An 18276-nucleotide genomic window follows, 5' to 3' on the forward strand; every position below is an offset into this window, starting at 1 on the left:
AGCGGCAACCCTCCAAACTTACAATCCTGCTCTTTAAACATTAAAGGTTACCCCACATATTTATCCCTCCAGCCAATTTCTTTGTGTACACTTCTACTTCAAAGGGTCTTCATTTTCCTACACACCTCATTGCAGCCATTCTGCAGTACAGAAATAAAGTGGAAGATATTGAACTGTATTATTATGAAGGTTGTTCAATAAAGGCTTGTGAGCAGAACAACAGAGCAATTTACTCTGGGCAATATTTCAAATATCTGGAGCAACACCGCAAGATGGAGAGAAAAAAAAGCCTCTTAGATGTGAACAAAGAGAACACTGTAACTTCTGCTCTGTGGATGATTACTGCCATTCCTTATGATGCGAGAAAGCGAAAATGGATGTACAGGAGTAATCCAGAAAACCAGAGAAAGCCTCTTATGGCTGTATTATTTGTTCAAAATTATAATACAAACTGTTGTGAAATATTATTACAATTTTCAGCATCATTGCTTTTTAGTGTCCCATTATCCTTTAGAAATTACTCTAACTTGCTAATTTGCTGCTCCAGAAACATTAGTATCAGTGATAAAAACATTATTATCAATGTTAAAAACAGTAGTGATGGTTAATATTATTGGGAAACCAATCATAAGTTTTTTTTAGGATTATTTGATAAATAAAAAGTACAGAATTAATTTTAAATAGATATCTTTTGTAACATTATAAATGTCTTTACTGTCACTTGATCAATTTGACGCATCCTTGCTAAATAAACGTATTAATTAAAAAAAAAAAAATCTGACTCCTGAACGGTAGAGTACCTTGTAATGCTGACTAGATTTGTATAATATATGTTGTAGGGCTTCATGGATAGAAAATTTGGCTTAAAGGGATGGTTCACCCCAAAATGAAAATGTTGTTGTTCCAAACCTATATGAGTTTCTTTCTTCTGTTGAAAAAAATGTTCATTTTTGGGTGAACTGTCACTTTAAATGATATAGTAGAAGTAGAAACTTCTGCCCTCACATCAAATTTGTTGGTGTTTTACAGTCAAATGGTTCTGAAAATCAAAAATATTTGTTGAAGCATGGTATGAAGATGACCTGAGCCAATTTTGTTGAAGATTGGACAAACTTTTTGTGGCAGACATTGAAAAATGTTAATCATAACATTGGCATTAGGTACTAGGAATAAATTGTCACTAGAAATATTAAGACCTGCCCTAAAGGGTGTACCAAATCTTTTTTTTTTTTTTAACCATGGAATTATTAAAAAAAAAAAGAGATATTGTTGAATATATTAAATAATAATTAAGTATTTATACATCATTACAGTATTTGTTGTAATATACAGTATCTCACAGAAGTGAGCACACCCCTCACATTTTTGTAAATATTTTATTATATCTTTTGACACTTTGCTACAATGTAAAGTAGTGAGTGTACAGTTTGTTTAACAGTGTAAATTTGCTGTCCCCTCAAAATAACTCAACACACAGCCATTAATGCCTAAACCGCTGGCCACAAATGTGAGTACACCCCTAAGTGAATATAATATAATATATACTCATAATATATTAGGGCTGGGTATTGATTCAGATGTCCCAATTCGATTCAATTTTCAAGGTCTCAATTCGATTCGATTTCGATTCTCCATTCGATTTTCAGATTCGATTCTCGATTTTTTTATTCAATGAATTCAATACATTTTCACTGGCCCCACCACAAAAAAATAATAAATGAATAAAATAGTTATTGATTTTGACCCATGTATAGCCTAGCTATATTGTAATAAATAAGGTTATGACACCCAATATTTTAGATACCAGTGAAATTTAACAATTCTTGATTCCATTTGAGACCACAGCTAAAACAACTAATATAAATTTCAAAGATTATTAAAGACTAGTAAATAGTCATTAATAAAAAAGAACAAATAATTAAACTACAAGCAATAGCACAAATAAACACTGTAAATAATCTTCACTGTACAAAATAAATAAAGGTTAATCCTTATTAAAGTTACAAATACATTATTCAGTGAAGATCGGAGTGATTTTCTTTTTAGTTTGTTGGCTGTCACTTTAAAACTAATACACCGATACATATAATTATGACACGCATGTGTTCTTTCTCTACTGCTTAGCCTACCATAACCGTAATGTTTACCGAGATACTCGCAAAGGCGGAGATTTTGAGATAAATTTGTCCGTTTAGACGCAAGGAGAGGTGAAAGAGAATTATTTTCTTATTTGCACGCTGAGGCGCGCAGCTCTGAGGTCTTCGGGTGTCTGCGGCGCGCACACAAAACTTCGCACACAGCACGCGCGAGTTCTCTTTCACTTGAATGCTTATATTGGCAAAGCTTGAAAACGCGTGCAAATGATAAACTTTAATGACCATGCAGCGGTGGCCCGATCGGAAAACTGACAGTTCCTTCAACTGTCCGGAACGTCTTTCACGCTGAAAGGCGCAGCTGCATCCGCCATGTTCAGCACTAAATGAATGACACCGGCCCCGCTGTAATATCACGCAAGGTAAATAAGAGGATGACATCTAGTGGAGAAGACTAGTAATAAGATTAACGTCAATCAGATATTATGTCCAATGTTTGCGGAAACAAATACGGAAAAAATCGATACGTGGCTTTTGAAAATCTATATAGTATCGACCACATTATTCGAAAAATCGATTTTTTCCCCAGCCCTAATATATATATAAAATATAAATAAAACACACACATGTTTGATTTTGTAGGCTACTTATTTATATAACCATATTTTTTTATTAACTGAACCATTAGAAATATAGCTTATGTTCTTCTGTTGTTCTGAAAACATCGTTGATTTGCCAATTCACTTTCAGGATTGGGAAAATGGCTTTCCATCATTGGTGAGTATATTCAGTAATGGTAAAGTTATTTGTATTCTTTCCGCATTTGTCCTTGCTGCCTTGAATCGTTGAGTAAACACTCGTCTGTCTTACATACCCATAAGGCTAAAAATTGATTAGACAAGCACACTTTGCCCTGCTGAATCTTTCATCAATACACTCAAGTCCAGATATTCAGAACTGGAACAGAGAGCCACTGCAGAACCTTTTATTATTAAAAAGAGTATAGTTAAAGGTGAAAGTTGTCATTTTTGCACCAACAATCTTTTTTTTGATTTGCTCAACCAAAGTGTTTGAAACTTTCATACTTCATGTTTAATGTAGCACAGAAAATTGTTATTAGATCATACACACATAAGTAAAAGTTAAATACTTGTGCACCCACCAGAGAAACCGTTAACACATTTGCAGTGGAACATCTCAGCTTCTTTGACCTGGCAGGAGGCTCCATTCTTGCAGGGATTCGGCAGGCAGGGGTTGTTGCCACACTCGCCAATGGCCGAGCCATATAGAACGCTGCCACCATTCTCTTGTAGGTTATAGGCAAAGTTGTTGACGTCCAGCATGCGGACGCAGCCCACAAGTCCTGTTGAAACCGATGTCCTCTCCTTTACACTGCAAGAACAAACCAATCATTTTGTCAGTTCTCCTTCCTTAATGCTCATCTCAATTCTCAAATGACATGGAAAATGTAACAACAGCATGAAATTATTAAAAAAAACAGACATTTTTTTCTTTATTGAGAAAAGACACTCTTTGCCTGACTGAGAACACATAGAAAAACATTCAATTAGATCTCAAGTCGTCTCAACAACATCTCTGATTGATGCTAATTTGATTTGGCTATTTCTGCTCAATCTTATTAAGTCATATTAGTTGTTCTGGCAGGTTCCTGCAAACACGCGCAGACAGTCAGACAGTCAACGATTTAGGTTATTTTTCTCCATACGGTTTCATTATGACTTCTAACAAGACTTAAGAGGCTCTTATTAGTGTTATTTGGAGGCAGTCTGGAGCTTTTCTTACTCTGCTATCATGTCTTCAAGCACTCCTCCGATGAAAAGGTCTGTGTCCAGGTTGAGTCCATCTGTTCCTGGGGGACTTTGTCCTTCAACATTCGGCTCATTGTCCACGCTCAGCATGCCATTACGCCTATTACGCATTACTACGAGCTGATGCCAGCGACCCGGCTTTACCAGGACCTTACTGATCACTGAAGCCGTCCCAGAACCAGTGTTAAACCTTCATGTAGGAGACATTCAAGAGGATCATCACAAATTAAAATAGTTAAGAGATCTGTAATGTAATTTTCCAACCCTATATTCACTTGGTTACTTACCTGAGCTCCACATTTCCATTAACCAATGCCAGAGACAGGAAGTCCTTTTTGTTTTTTTGGCCATTGTAGAGTAATATTCCTGTCATTTCCGAAGCCCTGAACTCCATGGCAATGCGCACAGTGTGGTAGGCCTTCATGGTATGGAAAGCCATGTAAGATTTTCCACCGAAGGATGGTATGAAGTACTTTATAACTGAGTAGGACAGAAGATAGAAGACAAATAAAGCAGGTTATCAGAGACTCTCAACCAGGCCTTCAATCCCTTAACAACAAACAAAACTGTGCTCAAGTGTGTCTCCTTCTGATAACGCAGATGCCCCTGACAATGGTACAGTAATGTGATGTTCATGTTGTGTTTTCTATATTCCCTAGTGTGAGAAAACATAAGACCTGCAATGATGAGTACTGCAGTTCTCCCTGAACCTTTCTCTGTTAGACATTTACATTCCAGACAGAGAATCCCCACGCTCAGAAATGTATCCACACCTCACTCTCTGTTTCTCTCTCGGCTGTCTCTCACCCTTTTCTCGAGAGAATGCAAGGCTGATGAAGCCTTCTCTCTTCATCACTCTTTAATGGCCCGATTGATCAGAGGAAGAGTTTGAGGGCTGCTTACAAGCCTTTAATTAGTGGCTTTTTTCACCTCACAGCAGTTTGATACTAGCTAAAGTTCATCGATGTAATTAGTGTCAATTATAACCTGACACAGCTGCAAAAGGTAGTTTCATATCCCAATACCACCAACAGAGACAATGAATTGAGCTAAAATTTCCTCAGTGTAACAGCAGGACTGCAATTTAAGATTCAAATTATTACTGAATCTTTTTTTTCTTCTTCAAAGGATTCAAATATGCCGACATGTTAATAATAAATAATAACATTCATAAATAATACATATTCAATTGTAATCATTTATTAATAATAATTAATAATATTCAAGCTTCTTTTGTGTTTTTACAAGGTTTATTTCACACCAAAAGAAGGAAAGATCAAAAGACATATTCAAACCAAAATTTATTCAGACACCTTGAATATTTCATTCATTAATACGGTTTATTCACTATAGTTTAAAAAAAATGGTAATAAAATATGACAAGATCTCAGAGTTAAACTGTGTCAGAAAAAAATAATCTTTATTATGTCAGACAACAGTTAAGCAAAACATGGTCAGGTTTTTTTTTTTTTTAATTTTTGGTTCCAAATTTTTATAATTTTTACTGGTAGTCCACTGTATGATGAATTTTGGGGTATAATATGTCACAGTTTACTTTATTTCGCTATCCACTTACATAAATGAACTATAATGTCCTGCACCCACTAGTAAAAATATCAAAAATGTCTGAATAATTTTTGGTTTGACTGTAAGAAACAATACTAAATACAATGAAATGATGAACATTTTTAGATTTTTAAATATATTAAAATTAGGGGTGTCGATTTAATCCGTTAATTAGATTAATTAATTAGGGGAAAAAATAATGTGTTAAAATTTTTAATGCATTTAATGCACTTGCCCCGCCCCCAGACCTATGTAGGTCATCTCATCTGACATTTCATACAGTTGATGATGAAGGTTGTTAAATAATTGCCTCATATAGTATTCAGTCTAGTGCTGCAAGGATATTGCACAACACCAAGATATCCAACCTTCCCGTCTGAGCTGTCAGCTGTCTGTCACCGGTCGTCAATGTTAAAATATTTGAGATGACCAGTCAAATCAAACTAGGAGGGCTTTGTTCACAGAAGCTGCTGAGCGCGCCACTTCAGTTAGCTGTCATAAAGTGTGTGATATGATGTAAATAGCTAAACAACCCAACTGTTTTATGCTTAAAAAAATGTTAAACGACCGACAAACATAATCAGGGATGCAAACTAATAAACTTCAAAGATAAAGAGACCAAGGGGAAAAAAGAAAGTGATGATGGAGATGACAAGGAGAGATTTTAAAGATAACATTGTCCGATTTTTTGGCCTTCAAATGTCTTAAAAACCATATATGTAGATCAGAGAAATCTAAACTTTAAGAAGTTAATGTTGTTCACTCCTGAATGAATCAGCTGTTTGAACAAATGGAATAAATTAGACATTTACCGCCACCTACTGGCAGTTTTAGTTTCTTATTTAGAGTATAATTTCATTTAAAAAAATATCATAATTCCATATTAATAAAAAATAAATAAATATATTGTTCACCCCAAAAATGAAAGTTCAGTCATCATTTACTCAACTCATGGTCCAAAAGTTTGTGTAATAAATTCTATGTTGAATCAAATAAATATATTTCCTTCTGAATCTACTTTTTGTAATGTTTATTTGATGCTTTACACAATAATGACTTCAAATAATCTTTTGGGGATAATTTCTCAGCCAAATTTGATTTGTGAATTTGTGAACAATTAGATTAATATTATTGCCACATCATGTATTTAATTAGATTAAAAATTTTAATCGCTTGACAGCCCTAATTAAAATGTATTATCAATATATTTAAATTATTAAGTAAGAATATATTTTATTTAATATATAAATTAAATAAATTGTAAAGTATTCATGGTATTTGTTGTACTGCCTTTTATTTTATTTTATTTTAAAAAAAAATCAACATTTTAATAAGAATAACCACTGAAAATACCATCAACATACTGCAGCATACTGTGTTTAACTTTCATAAAACAACAAAATGCAAATAATTAATGGTCTTAAAATTAGTTTTTGTTTTATTATGGAAAGATGCATTTTTTTTCTTTTGATTTATGTGTTTTTTGACCAATGTGATTTTTTTTTTCTTTTCAACCATTCAGTTGTCTTTGCAATGTACAGATTTTTTCTAGTTTTTGTACTTCTCCTTACCTTTCTCGCACACGGCTCCTCCTCTTCCTGCGGGACAGATGCAGGTGAAGTCATTGTCCTCCTCCTCGCAGGTTCCGCCGTGACGGCAGGGCTGAGAGTCGCACGGCCTGTTGGCGTGGGCCACCGGTTTGTTTCTCAGTAAGACTGTGGGGGCCTGGGATGGAGTGGTGGTGGTTGGTGCTGTTGTGGTGGTCCTGCGGCTGGTGAAGGGCCGTCTGGTGGTGGTCGGGCGGAGAGTGGTAAAAGCAGAAGTGGGAGACAGCATGGTGGTGGTGGGAGTTGTGACAGACGCTACAGTGGTTGTCGTGGTGGTGAAAAAAGGAACAGCTGAAAGACCTAAAAAAAAAATGGAGAGAAGGAAAAATAGGTCAATAGGCCTAGTCAGGGTAGACATATTTAATTCTTCATGAATTAAACCAAGGCTGTGAGACATACAGTCTCGAGTTCAATAAGCTGGTTCTTTTTGAGTTATTTGAGTCCTGCGGGCACTCGTGGTTATCAAATGCCAGCTCGAAGAGCAATCACACTCAACAAAAGGAAGCAAGAGAAAAAGAGAAAGGACGGAAAAGCAATTTCAAGCAGGTTACCATAGTTGGTGATGCGGATGTTCTCTTCCTCAGGTTTCTTCACAACAATACTAGTGTCTTTAGATGCCTTGAGCTGTTTCAGAAGGGCTCCCTCAATATCCTCTACATTGAACCTTGTGTCTGTAGAGCGAGAACACAACATTAAACGTAATGCACAGCAGAGTATGAAAAACCAGAACTAACCAGACCCACCACCCTCACACTTGACATAACATACTGCAAATATATACAGAAAAGCCTGCGTGTAATAGACCCTTGGGAGAAACAGTTCTTCAACCGCCATGCATTTCAGGGACGTTGGGATGAAACACTCTAATAACGCTTCCACAGATGGCCCTGTTACAGGCCACCACAGACCGCCTTTATGACAGGCGCTTGTGTTAGAATTGTGCTCTTGTGCCGCTGAAGGGGACCAATAAAAAGAGAATAGCGAAGGAGATTTTTATCAGCTGGTGCGATGCTCGGAGGGTCTTAAAAGCATGAGAAGCGATGGAGACCATAATAAAGCAGCTTTTTCAGAAATCCTAGCTGATAAATTACCTCGCTAAAAAGGCCACGCTCTCTGACCGCTCCCGCAGCCAGAAAAGACGAGAGCAGTATCTTCAGGGATTCTTTTACTTAACTTATACGCCTTATTCTGCTGTTGAATTATTATTTTCTTCAAACATACAAGGGAGTTTTTATGTGCTCTTTATTTCTTGCCGTAGGCATGTTTCTAAAGGAGCGCAGACTGAGGGAATTTTGATGTGAGGGGAGGGTATAAGTCGGACTTTGTGCTTTGTGTGCTAGAGCTGCTTCAGAAATAAATGAGAAGCAGCTTGAAAAAAGAAAATAAACAAAAACAGGATAACGAAAGACGTGGGGAAGACAGATAATAAAGAACATTGAGGGGCAAATTCACTAAACAGTGCAGTATTTCAGTGGAAAAAACCTCAGTCTTTACTAAGCACATGCAATCTCATTTAATCCAGATAAATGCACTGAAATATTTAAATTAAGTCAGTCTTTCCTTGCAAACAAACCCCATTGTCCATTAAAAGCAGGCTAATTAAGTTTAAAATTATTTTTATTTTATTTAATTAAATGTTGACTATTATCATTCAAAGTTGGCAGTAAACATAATTTTATATAAGAGAGATTTTTGTTATTTTTTATTGATCATGGCAACTGTTATTAAGCAAATGGTGATAAAATGATGGAGAAAAGCATTGTAACTGGGTCTGGGCACCAATGTAACTGGACCTACATGCACGGCTCTGAGCAGGTTTTAAACCAGCGTAAACTGGCATGGGATGTGGGTGTGCTAACAAGGATGCTAAACACCACAGCCCTTAGGGTCAGTTGCTAGTATACCTCTTAAGGACTGGGGAGTGAGGTTTACTTAGAAGGTATTACTAGCTGGCCTCTGTTACACTCCTAAACCTTAAGCCCGGAACACACCAAGCCGTCGGACAAGTTTTCTCAGTGTGTTCTGCACCGTCGGCTGAAGTTGGTCCTTGTTGGCTTTTTTTCATCCGATTCGACATGTTGAATTGGCGTCGGAGCTCATCGGTCAGTCGGGCCATCTGATCATTCTGATTGGCTGTTCAGCTACTGCCACCTACTGGTACGGAAAGGCATTTCTTCTTACGCAGGCGCAGAACGGATGTGCTACTTGGCCGTCGGGTGTCGAGCTTCGGTTTGGTGTGTTAGGGCAACTTTGGACTCAGACGCTGCTGACGTGAGCCAACCCCGCAGTCTGCTTTCGTCGCCACTACTACGTCTGCGTCGACTTGGTGTGTTCCGGGCTTTACTCCCAACCGAGTCATGGCACCAGTGTGACTGGTCCTAATTGCAATGTCCCAAGTGGGGTTCAAACCAGCGTTGAGCGGCATGGGAAGCATGAACCTCTTTATGGCCCCCGTTACACAAGATCAGGGATTACAGTATCCATATTGTGCTCAGTGCTAATTTTGCAGCAAAGTTTGAGCAGTTTGATTATTTTGGTAACTGAGTCGGCAACTAAAATGATGCAAACAGCATGTGCACACACAAAAAAAAAAAAAAAAAAAAATCTCAGTGAGCACAATTCATTCTTAGTGATCATCTGAGAGACCTTTTTGAGTAAACAATCTTTAAGGACAACTTTTGGTGTAACTTTACCTGGGTCAAAGTGAGCCTCGATAAAGGCTATTATGGAGTTGCTGGGAGCCAGATTCCTCACACGGACACTCCTGAAGTCTTTCCGGACATCTGACTTGTGGAACAACTCATTCAGCTGAAGAAAATAAAAGCAGAGAGAAAGTGAGACAGAGAAAAACAAAGAACTAAATGCCCCAAGTGCAGTGTGTGAAACTGGTAATAAGCTCGATATGCTGATCTAGTTCTCGTTAACATCAAATTCCTCCACAAGATGAGAAAGTGTGTCAGTGGAAAAACTCTACTGAACCCCATCGGGTCTCGGTGCACAAATTGACATTTAACTACAGCGCAGGAGTAATTACATGAACAAGTTTCGAAGTCAGCAGTAAATGTCAGGTTACAACACTGCCCATTTAGAATCGGCTCAGTTTCTATCTTGGTACACATAGGAGAGTTCTGTCACTGATTTGGTGCAACGTGAGAGGAGCTTAGTCGCTAATATTAGTCACGAATATCTACACAAAGACCATTTCACCGAAACCAAATTCACTTTAGTGCACCTAATTGGTTAAAACTAGAGCAGACGAGAAGTGGTTTACAATTAGGATGCACTCAATCGATTCACAAACCGCTTTGTGCTTTCTGACGTGTGCACACTGTTAGAGTGCCTCAGCAGGAGGTCCGTCGAGTACCCCATTCAAGTCACCCAAGGGCCTTGTATTTTCCTTCTTCGCTCTTTTCATTCACAGCTGCACTTGAATTCGGAAAAGCGCACAGAGTTGTGGCAAGACATAATGGCTTTTGCCTCTAGGCCGACCCTCTGTGAGTTCAATGTACATTTGGATCCATGCTGGGCAAGAAAAGAGAGGAGATGCTCTCTCCCTTCCTTCAAGCTTCACCGGAGAGACCCCTAACAAAACCAGGCACAGCTGGATGGACACAATGACCCAGAAACTGGCTGCTCTATCCTCAGAATCTGCTTACACAGAGTCTAGCAGACAAGGCTGAAATCAGGGTGGAGATATAAAGGTGTGAATGAGAGGAGGTGCTCTGCTGAACCTGGGGGCATCATGCACAGAGGAGATGTGGGATTAGGCCACACTCAAAGCCAATGAAACCATTTCAATTGCTGGCTCTGTTCTGCCCATGGCCCCATCTGAGATTTGGACTTCACAGAACGAGAGAGTGAAGTATGGGGGATTAGCTTTCTGTGTCAGATGGAACGCTGGTAGAGAAAGGCTGATTACATCCTCGCTTAGTCCCTGTCGGGAATCTCGGTCACAGCACTAGCTAACATTAGAGTGATAAGTGGAACTCATTATCGTACTGCCCTTCATTCCCAGACACGCCCAAAATGGGTTAACAAGCCGAGAACAAATCACCGGCTTCTTCAGCAGTTGCCAGCAGGTAGTGTGCAGTCTTAGCTGAAGAATACAACAAAAACTCAGGAAAGGAGGCTAGGCTATGTAGATGTCAAAAGTATTGGTACGTTGAGGCCAAGACTGATTTTGGACAAGCTTCTGAGGCAGAGTAAATGATCTACAACAAAATAAAACAAGCTTTGGTGATAACTAAGTGAATATTTAATTACTATAGTAGTAACTTCTTGGTAGAAATAGCATCAAAAGCAGAAAACGTTGGTCAAATATGTGCATCTACACAGAAACTGACCACCATCCTCAACTTTCAGATGCCATCTTTATTTTTTTGCTCAACTGTCACGGAATGGAACGCACAGGATTGTGAGATATCAAAGGCAGCGAAGGATACATCTATACTGCCTTCAAAAATTTATCAGAAGAAGGTATCTCGGGAGACAGGAAGTAAAGCTGACATTGGATTTGGAAGTTTCTTTATGCCTTCCTACCTTAGAATTCCTCCACCAAAGGCAGCAGTTTTCAGCTTTCAGATGCAGCTTAGTAAGCCTTAAGACCTTGATTAGCTTTGGGTTGTTTAGCTTCAGGTTTGTCAGATTAGGATTGGAGGTAAACTCTACAGGAAAGTGGATCTCGAGGGCCAGAGTTGAGAACCCCTGATCTATATTGTCTATACTATACTATATTGTCTTTTTTTTGTTTGTTCCCCTATTCCTGCTTTGTCATACCATACATATTTAAAATAAATAGTTATTATTATAAAAATAATACTTGAATGAGAAAAAAGGGTCATTTTGGCAAAGTATTAACAGCAAAAATATTTTTTTTAAAAATCGAGAAAGAAAAAACACTCACTAAATTCAATTTGAAGAAATGTTTCATTAATTGAGAAGTACCTGAAAACTACATGCCATTGTTTTAATACAAAGTTCAGTCATGAAACTCTAACTGAGCGCTTTCAATGCCGTGGCACCAGCCAATCAGAAGTAATTCCAAATCCACGCAACCATATATATCGTACCCTAGCCTGCGATCGACAAGCGCGCAATGTGAAGCGCTGTTATCCCTCCTCCTCCCCAGCGCCACCTGTAGAGATCTGCTAAGGGGTTCTACCATTCTTGCAGCAGCCTTTTCTTTGTTGTTTTATTTGACTAAGCTGAACAAATTTGTATTTGCTCAGCAGCAGCAGCAACAGCAGCGTAGCAGATCTCGTACGCCAAAATCAAGCCATGTATACTTCATGCCCCATGCCAATAAATGCTGGTTGAATTGAATCCACTCCGAGAGTTGTCATGATTAAAATGTATATTTAAACTAATATTTCACTGTGTAAATAAACGCATAGCACATTAGCTTTTGCTGTGCTATTGAAATTAATAAAGTATTGTGAAGTATTTCACTAGTATTGGCATGAGCTACTGAAATGTTGGTAAGGTGACCTCCACTAGGCTATATTTAGCATCTGGACAGTTTTGAGAGCTGGATGCTATAATGGGATTTGCGTTGATCACACTTCAAAATCAAGTGTCTGTATTTTATTTTTATGCTAATGCACTGCTTTTCTAGAGACTGTCAGAACAACAGACATGTTTTTTTCAAAAGGCGTATTCAACCTGTTCCACTGGATAATTCCACCAATTATCGCAATTGATTCCACATTCATTCCCAAGGGGTCAACCTCAAGAGTAAAGAGACTGGATTGAAAAATAAAAGGCAGATACAAACAAGAAAAGAACCTGTGATAAACAAGAAGCTAATCTTCAATCAAGTTTCAGTCACACTGCAGTTACATGAAAAAAGCAGTTACATGAAAAGCTACAATATTGTGAAAACAGCTGAGCTACTGCCACACTACTGAGTAATGTAGCAGCACCAATGTGGCATAAAACTTATGTTGTTTTGTGTATATTTTTTTAAAAGAAACTGTAACCGAAACCTGAACTTCTTTTCAAAGCTGAACTGAAAGTGAACTCAAGCAAAAGTTTTAGCTACACCACTCACAGCGCTCTCTATGCTCCGGGCCGTTTCACCGAACAGCTCTGATTTGGGGTCCTCCATCTCAGGCGTGTAGAAGACCTCCTGACCCTCTACCTTATCCAGGTGCAGGAAGCCGCTGAAACGCATGGTAGCTGTGGGACAAGGCAGGGAAGCACATTTGGTTACATAAAAGATGCTTCAATGAAACGCACAGTTCCAGTCCACACTCAGCTACACACACTTGTGGTTGGTGCAATGCCAGTCTGTAAGTTAGTAATGGAGCCTTTGTGGGGTTAGTTTTGGGGTTCATTGAGTGGGGAAAGAGAGGTTTGTTTGCAGTGGAGGTGGAGGTATAGAAAAGTATGTGAGAGTATGGACGACAGGAACAGGAAGAAGGGCTTGGAAGGGAGGATGGACTGGAGTTTACCAGACCGAGACTCTTCCCAAAAGCTGGCATGGAGGACTGAGTGGAGAAAGATCAGTTAGACAGCAACACTTACATACATGGCACAATATATCACAAATATTAGGTTAAAAGACACTTTCATAAGTCCCGACTGGGGTCGGGGTCATCATTAAACATTGCTTTAAGGTTATTGCTGACCTTTCTCATTGACACTAATAAGCGGAAAGAGCGAGAGAGGATCAGAGGCTCGGTTTTACATGACGGAGAGAAATAAATAATGAATAAACGACTGAACGAGAGCGGGGAGCGGGCTTGATGCTGGGTTCTGTGCAGCATGTAATCAGCTGAACAAATTGCCCAAATCAATCATGCCGGCCAGGCTCCAGCTTGGCTGGGACCGGGAAAAGCACTTGTATGATTATCGTGAAAGATAGCCGTAATTGTCTTCTAATCCCAGGAACGAGTGACTGACAGAAGCTGGTTAAAACTGCATGATAAGGGTCTTTTTGCACAGACACACATCACCTCGTATCTGATGGGACTTTCAAAAAGGAGCAAATGGGGGAGATTTGAATGTGAAGAGAGATTGAGGGAAACAGCGATCGGATTCTAAATCGGAAACATCTGAGGACAGGAATTTCCCACGGAGCGCAAAGACGTGGAGAAATCAGGCTTTAGATGTGGATTTAAATTCAAAGTCCAATTTACCCAAAGTCAATTCAAGTCCAAAACTGTCCACCACAATATGGCTATGGTTCATCATTTCTAGCATGCACTCGTCACGTCTAGCATGTGTCCTTATCTTTGGTTACAAAGCATCCACATGGCTTCCTGTCGTACAATGAGCTATATAATTTTAATTTACACTAGATATGCAAATTTATTCTTAACAAACATTTGAACTTTGATGCAGAGGGGTGGGGTAGAGGCATCTAAGCGCCCTAGTTTAAATCAATGTAGGCTTGGAATTGCTCCATACAGGGCAACAGAGGAGAATAAACACCAACTATAACAGTAGAAAAATAATTTAGTATAATTTCAGTACTGGAAAACTGATTTATTTTATAACTTAGTTAAAGAGGTTTTCATTAGGGAGGCGTTATTCCCCTCAGAACATCGTGATGCAAACCTCTCTAACATCACATTCAGGCAACAAGGGGTAAACTGCACTGTTTGCTGTTCTCAGCTTTCAGTAAAACACCTTAATATGAGGGGGGAGTTCTCCTTCACTTAGAGCTTGAGAGACATGGGGAGAGCTCGAGTTGACAGCAGAGACTGAACGCAATGGACATTAGTGCCCTCGCTCCCGGTCGCTGTGACACATCGCCAATAAACGGTGGGGAGTTACGAGACCCGGCTGACGGATATGAGAAGAGACGTGAGCACTTGACCTAGTGTTCCCATACAGAGAACACAAAACATCTGCCTGCTTCTGCCTGCCTGTCGTGTATTGATTAGTCTCTATTGTGTGTAATTTCTGCTCTTATAAAACAGATGGGGCTGGTGCGAGAAATAGGTTTGTGTGTATATTGGCGCATCTGGTCTGATGCCAGTCAGAATACATTTTGTACAATTGGTTTATCCATTTGCTACGGCTACTGACACGGAACCTGCTCCCCTGCATCTGGCATACTCAGGGTCCAAAATTAACTATTTATATACACTACTGTTCAAAGGTTTGGGGTCAGTATGATTTTTTAAAATCATAGTAAATAGTACTTTTAATCAGTCAGGACACATTAAATTGATCAAAAGTGACATTTATAATGTTCAAATAAATGCTGTGCTTTTCTATTCATCAAAGAATACTAAAAAAATAGTATCATGGTTTCCACAAAATTTAAGGCAGCCTTCAACACTAATAATAATAACATATTAAAGTAAACATTATTTGCATTTTTTGCATTGTAAGTGCTAATTTTGGACCCTGGGCACACAAAACTAACATCCATACGGCACGTCTGAGATAATATATGCTCATAAAATGTAGTTTCCCCTGTCATTACCAACTCCTCCTCCTCACCATCCTCTCAGTCTTTCAGGATAAAAAGAATATCGCTGTTGGCGGCTTAGTCACAGTTAATAAACGAACACGTGCTATTATCTGTAGTACTGTATAAAATAGGCGACACTTGGTAGAGAGTGACTGATGAGAACTTACAGGGGCAGTTTGTGCCCTCAGAGTTGATGGCAGGCGTCTTCCCATCGGGACAGCAGCCGAATTGTGTGTTGTCACAGGAGGACCGCTCCTCGACTTTGGGAATAGTGGTAGTTGCTACTGTTGTACCTGAAGAGAGAGATGAAGACGTCACACAAGCAGGATTTCTAGAATTTTAAGCTTTTAGTTTAAATTGATATCTCTATGTTTGTATGACTGCAAAAACAATTAACATGTCACGTTGCGGAGAAGGAAAATTATGGTGTAAATAATTACAGAGGCAGACGGCTCTATGGTTGACACTTTGATTTGCAGTAAACAATCTGCGAGTAGTTGCGAAATGACTTTTACATCTTTTTCTTGATGTATTCCTACTTTTTAGATGCTCATTATGCAAACCCTAACAATAGCTTGTTAAAACTGTCTTGGCTATGGAGCCAGTCTCACACCTACAAGTATATATACTGAAGATTAGGAGTGTGGGTTGGAGCAAAATATCTCCTGCTTGCCAAACAAGCCATAAAGCCTTCAGATGTTCAAGGGCTCTGTGAGTATGAGAGAGGCAGTGTGTGAACGAGATAGTGAGTGGTGGAAAATGACTTTTGGCATAGATCTGGAGAGCATCCATGGATGTCATTTCATTGCATCTGTGGGCAAATTTATGAGCCGCTGCCCCTGAGGTGCAACTCTGGCCACCATACTGCTTCGGCCTTACAGGCTATTGGTTCACTAGGAGGCAGAAAGTCATAAGAAAGTCTCAAGAGATGCCTCCCACTCCGGTGTCAGACAGACTTCATGTGTCCTGTGTCAAAGAGCGCTTCGGTCCAACAGTGACAAGAGAATAAATCTGACGCCCTGCTGCTCTCTCTTATACCATTTCAGGCAGTTAAACAGTGTGTCTGTAGAGCTAGCATTAGCTGAATAAAAATAGCTGGTCTACTTTATGTATTATGGTGGTGAAGGGCACAAAAACAAGTGGAGGGATTGAAGGATTTGTCACTTGTATGTCAACCAAGATGCTATAATTTTAAAGGCGACTGTAGTGGAGAATAAAATTAAAGTTTAGCCGGCTATTGGAGCCACTGTTAGTTTTCTATGCTAGTATGCTAAATTGTTGAAAAAAAAAATGCCAGAAATTCTGGCAAAATTGGATGAAAATGATGACTTCTGCACACACACAGGTGTTTACATATATTTTTTTGGTCTAAAATGCTCTTTAGAATTACAACTTTCCCTATGGTATTACAAATTCCCCTATTTGTAGCGACTTGCTATTGCTAGTTGGAAGAAGGTAATCCAGCTAAGGATAATCTGAGTCTTCGAATGTGTTAACATCATACTTTCTTTAATAACCAATGTAATATATTTTAAAATTGGTTGTCAAGGTAGCAGTTGGAATTTATTCATTCTGAAAATGTCTTTGTTGTTGTCATCTATTGGAAGGAATTAAGCGCGCACACAAACACAAATATATATTCACATGTTTTTTTTTTAAAGACACCTTTTGTTCACTTTAAACCATTTTTGTAATGTGTTGGGCCGCCAATGTACAATCTATGTCCTGAGGTAAAACCAGTTGAGAACCACTGAACTAAAAGCCATTTAAAAATCGCAGAGCCATTTGATCTGTCCCATCCCAACTTACTGTTTCAATAGCCAATACGTCAACACGGTAAAAATGCGTCAAATAATTTCAAGGGTTCTTTAAATGTATAGTCTATGTACTTAAGTTCTGTTTCTGACCAATACAGACTATGCAAGAACAGCCCAGAGGAGAGAAAGGAACAGGCATTGCATCTATTGCACCCGAAATGGCCTTTAGAAGAGGCTTACTTATAAGGTTAGGCCACATTAAAAACCAGACATTTTGGTGAATTATTCACCGAAGTGATTTCAAATGAAATTGCTCACTTAGCAGTTGGATGTCAGGTGTCAAAACCTCTCACATAATGGCCGCTGAGATAATGTGCAATGTTAAATTGATATGCCATTACAATTCGAGAAGAGGTCATCTCACACACAAGGTCAGCCCATACAAAGGAGAATTTCATCATCTTTTGTCATCTGTTCTTGACAATTATGCCTAAACCCCTTATGACTGAAAGATTATGGTGAATGCATTACCAAGTGGCTCTTCTCCGCTCTCCTCCATTCCGCTCACCATCTCGTCGTCCCCACTGGGCTCTCCACTGCCCGACTCCTCAAAGTAAGGGCTGGACTCCACGGATGGGGATGAGGTGCGGGGTGGTTTGTAGGGTGTGGTGGGGCGGTGGGTGGTGAAAGAGTTGAAGTATATTCCTGCCTCGTCCACCCTAGGTGGACGAGGCAGTGCCTCCACCACGAAGCTGTCCGGAGCCTTGAGAATGCTTGAAGTGGTGGTGGTGGTGGAGTGGCCATGGCGCTGTTTGGTGGTCTTGACGTGAGCGGTGGGAGGGGTGGTGCGGCGGGTGGTTGGGAAGGGGGTGGGTTTGGCCGTCTGCTCAATGGATTCTGGGAGAAAGCAGGAATGGAATGATGGGTAAGCATAGATGGAAATGTTTCTGTAAGCCTTCTTTTTCACCTTTAAATTCTACCTACACCCTCCCATCCCTT

At 39.3% G+C, this 18276-nt stretch overlaps 1 protein-coding gene across 14 annotated transcripts in view; it reads right to left on the minus strand.

Annotated features, from left to right (window-relative positions):
• agrn (agrin) overlaps positions 1–18276 on the minus strand; it is a 261972-nt gene that overhangs the window by 24992 nt on the left and 218704 nt on the right. For 13 of the 14 annotated variants that reach the window (XM_051879042.1, XM_051879031.1, XM_051879030.1 and 10 more), the window contains 9 exons: positions 17809–18174; positions 15688–15813; positions 13145–13272; positions 9789–9903; positions 7647–7766; positions 7060–7395; positions 4210–4402; positions 3897–4112; positions 3256–3485 (listed from right to left, as the gene is read on the minus strand). In XM_051879042.1, coding sequence (XP_051735002.1) covers positions 3256–3485; positions 3897–4112; positions 4210–4402; positions 7060–7395; positions 7647–7766; positions 9789–9903; positions 13145–13272; positions 15688–15813; positions 17809–18174 — 1830 coding nt within the window. The remainder of the gene's footprint in view (positions 1–3255; positions 3486–3896; positions 4113–4209; positions 4403–7059; positions 7396–7646; positions 7767–9788; positions 9904–13144; positions 13273–15687; positions 15814–17808; positions 18175–18276) is intronic. The other variant, XM_051879040.1, reaches the window with a different exon arrangement.

The sequence above is a fragment of the Ctenopharyngodon idella genome, chromosome 22, assembly GCF_019924925.1.
Source record: "Ctenopharyngodon idella isolate HZGC_01 chromosome 22, HZGC01, whole genome shotgun sequence".
Classification (NCBI taxonomy): Eukaryota; Metazoa; Chordata; class Actinopteri; order Cypriniformes; family Xenocyprididae; genus Ctenopharyngodon; species Ctenopharyngodon idella.